Source organism: Cyprinodon variegatus, unplaced genomic scaffold (assembly GCF_000732505.1).
Source record: "Cyprinodon variegatus isolate N-32 unplaced genomic scaffold, C_variegatus-1.0 Scaffold61, whole genome shotgun sequence".
NCBI lineage: Eukaryota > Metazoa > Chordata > Actinopteri > Cyprinodontiformes > Cyprinodontidae > Cyprinodon > Cyprinodon variegatus.
Window position 1 is genome coordinate 347,224 of NW_015150514.1, and position 3,415 is coordinate 350,638.

The following is a 3,415-nucleotide window of genomic DNA, read 5'->3' on the forward strand; positions in this document are numbered from 1 at the left end:
TCATAAAGTTAGCTAGTTAGTTGAGTTAGTTTAACTTAACTAGTTAGTTGAGTTGACCTCCTGACATCTTCCAGCAGTGACGTCACGGTGCGGCAAGCCGAAGGCCATTGTCCCGTCTTTACATGCAAAATCAATTTGAACTTCAAGACAGAACTGCAATCAAGAACAATTGTTTAAATGATTTCAAGAGGACTTCACCACTGAAATTCGCAAGACTGAAAAAAAAAAGTTGTTTTGTCACCTTTTCCGATTCATGATCCACCACGGACGGGTTTGTTGTTGGATTGCCAACTTGAAGAGGGAGGATTTGCCATCGAACTTCTGGCCAGAAAAAAACCTGTAATATTTAGCCAATGTTTTGAAGAAGAATGTTTTCAAGGTGACTTGGATAATAGCGCATTGTGACAAATACCAGATAGAGCGATGAAGTTTACTTGCTCAACAGCCGATACCACTCCTTGACATCACAAACCGGTAGATGGCTGTAGTGTTCTTTGACGAACATGAATGTCCCCAGTAAAGCACATTTAAATGAAAATTACTCTTAATTAAAAACACCTATCATTTATTGAACAGTATGTAATAATTTTATGTTTAAAGTACTTTCATAAGTTTGAATTCTGAATATGACCGGACTTCTCCTTTAAATGCAGAGGTGAATTTCTCCTGTGTAAGATTGATAAAGTTCAATTATCAAGTATTATTTAAATCCTAGTTAAGATATTATAAAACAGGATAACATATTTTATATATATCAATTCTTTTTAAAATAAGAACACAAGCTCCATGCTAGTTATTAAACATGATTAAATTGTATTTATCTGTCACAGATTGAAGGCAGACTGGAGACTGTGGATTTGGTGTGTTATTCAGTAGCTTTTACAGACAGTCAAACATCTAATAAGGCGAGTCAACAGAGCGGAGCAGGACAATGTGTTGGCCTCTTTGACTTCTGCAAGAATCCCTTTTGGTGTAAATTACACTTGTGTCTTCTGCCTGCTCACACAAACATAAACACAGGACAAATAGACGGCTGACTCTGACACACTTCTACACAAGTTTCACATTTTGTGGCCTGACAGCAAGCCTCTGCTTGAGATTCTGTGCCTGTTTGAAGTCTGACTGGAATGACCCCTTGTGACGTCTCCTCCTTTTGTTATGTGAGCGTGCCAGCATGACTATAAATAGGCATTAGGAAGCATGTGGTGTTGGCTGCGCTGTTCTTTGCTTTTCTTTGGAAAATGAAATGCTGGTTTATTTTATTGCCAAGATGCTTAAAAAAAGCAATGATTCAAGTCTGCCAGCAGTTTGAAAAACCTGAGTTCAATAGTGAGTTCCTACTGTAGGGTTACCATTATTTGTCAGGGTACATAATGTTAGCATTTGAGATAACTTTTGACTGATTTACAACTGTAAGGCAGAAAAGTGGGAAATAGTTTGCCTGCCAACTGTGAGGACAACAGGTATAGAGATTAATAAACCATGTCTATTTTAGATTTAATTCCTTTCTGCTTACGAAGTACTTCATAAAAAAATGAAATATGGATTATATTATATTTGTAACTGCTATATGAGGGTCTTTTTCACATTTTTGTCAACAGACATCCCTGACTTTACTCAGGGATGCTATACTTAAAGGTATAGTGCAGGGTGGTCTTTTTTTCCAGGTGGATCATCAAAATAAGTGGTCCTCTTATTTGTCAATCATTCTGGTGATATGTTTACGTCCTATGTGCTCATCCCCATTTTCTCTTATCGTTGCTGAGTCTAACATAGTGGAAAAATGACAAATCTTTTGGAAAGTAAGCTTCTATGAGCGATGCAAACAGCAATTTTTTAAACAGAGCGTGCACAAAATGAAATAGGCTTGTGCAGGCTCTCATACGCGTTTAATAGACGTTCCCTCTTGGGAGCGGGTATAGTGTTATGCATGTGGTTTTTTTAAAAAGTGGAGAGGGTTGGCCTTTTCAAAAACTGGCAAAAATCCTCTTCTATACCTTTAAAGGAGCATTATAAATATGCCTGCCACACTATTTTCTTTCTTCTTCACAATTATTTGCTGCTTTGTGTTTATTTTTCCAAATAAAATACACTCAAATTTGTAAATGTATTGTATCAATTTAAGAAAAATGGGCTTGGAACCAATAAATGCTGCATGGTAAAAACTCTAGTCTTATAATTTACCAGTTTTCTTTTTCAAAATATAAAAAAGGTCAAAACTAAATTTTAAACCAGATTTCCTCATTAAAAAAATAATTATACTTGCAGATTGGTAAAATTTCCAGAAACATATTGGACTTCAATTCATATGCAGGGTCAGATAAGACTTATTGAAAAAGAATAATAAATAGGAACTTTATTATATCTTCAAGACAGGAAAAACAATAGGCCATTTTCCCTTTTAGCACCTTGGTTTATTCACTCAGTGAGGTTATAATGTTACTGATAAACCTTGGTGGTAGTTTATGGGATGACAGACATCTTTGGAGTGAAAGGCAAATTGTCCACTGACCTCTGACCTTTTAGGAGCCACATTTTATATAAAGGCCATCTTTTCATAAAGTAATTAGTGTTTGTAAATTTTATGCTTCAGAATCTATTTTTCTTAGTGAGTTTTTTGGACTTCTTTGTATGTTTGATTTTTTTCCTGTCCTCTTTACTTTAGCGTATGTACTGCAAGTCAAAGTGGAGATGGAACTGGAAATCCAGCAGTGTGAGAAGACGAAGGCTGTGAGGGAAGAGCAGCTGGAGCGTCTCACTCAGATCTGTCAGGAACAGGCTGTGAGTCGAAGTCTAAAAAAAAATTGCCATTTTCCCACACTTGAGCAAACAAATTGTTAATTAAGTACATATATACCCAGAAACTGTCTTTTAGGTTGATTCTGTAATATTTTATGAAAAAAGGTTGTTTAAAAAAAGAGGATTTTAAAAGGATATCTGTTAACGAACAAGACTGCAACGACACACAAAAACAACACTTTCATAAATACTTTGCAAAATAATGATCATGCATTTCTAAGGTTTGCATTAAGGAGGCTACAATGTGTAAAATCTGTCCCCATAATTAATAACAATTGTATCTAACATGTGATACAAACGGATTCAAATAGCATTTCAGATGGTAAAGTTAATTTGCTTCTGATACATCATTAGCATAAATAACGTGTTCTATTTCCATCCCCCCAATGAAAGTCTTAGAATTACTTTCTGTCAGTGGTCGCCGTATTGTTTAGTCTATTACAGAACAAAAAGTTTTTTTTCAATGCATTCCTCCACAAAAACTAGTCTTTAGAAACATCTTTTAAAATATTTTGGCACCCATATATTTTCCATCAGATTTTACATGTGTATACATATATATATATATATATATATATATATATATATATATATATATATATATATATATATATAT

At 34.6% G+C, this 3,415-nt stretch overlaps 1 protein-coding gene across 2 annotated transcripts in view; it reads left to right on the top strand.

The window, feature by feature from the left end:
• LOC107082764 (transmembrane protein C15orf27-like) overlaps positions 1 to 3,415 on the top strand; it is a 46,459-nt gene that overhangs the window by 36,002 nt on the left and 7,042 nt on the right. For both annotated transcript variants that reach the window (XM_015371601.1, XM_015371600.1), the window contains exon 8: positions 2,666 to 2,781. In XM_015371601.1, coding sequence (XP_015227087.1) covers positions 2,666 to 2,781 — 116 coding nt within the window. The remainder of the gene's footprint in view (positions 1 to 2,665; positions 2,782 to 3,415) is intronic.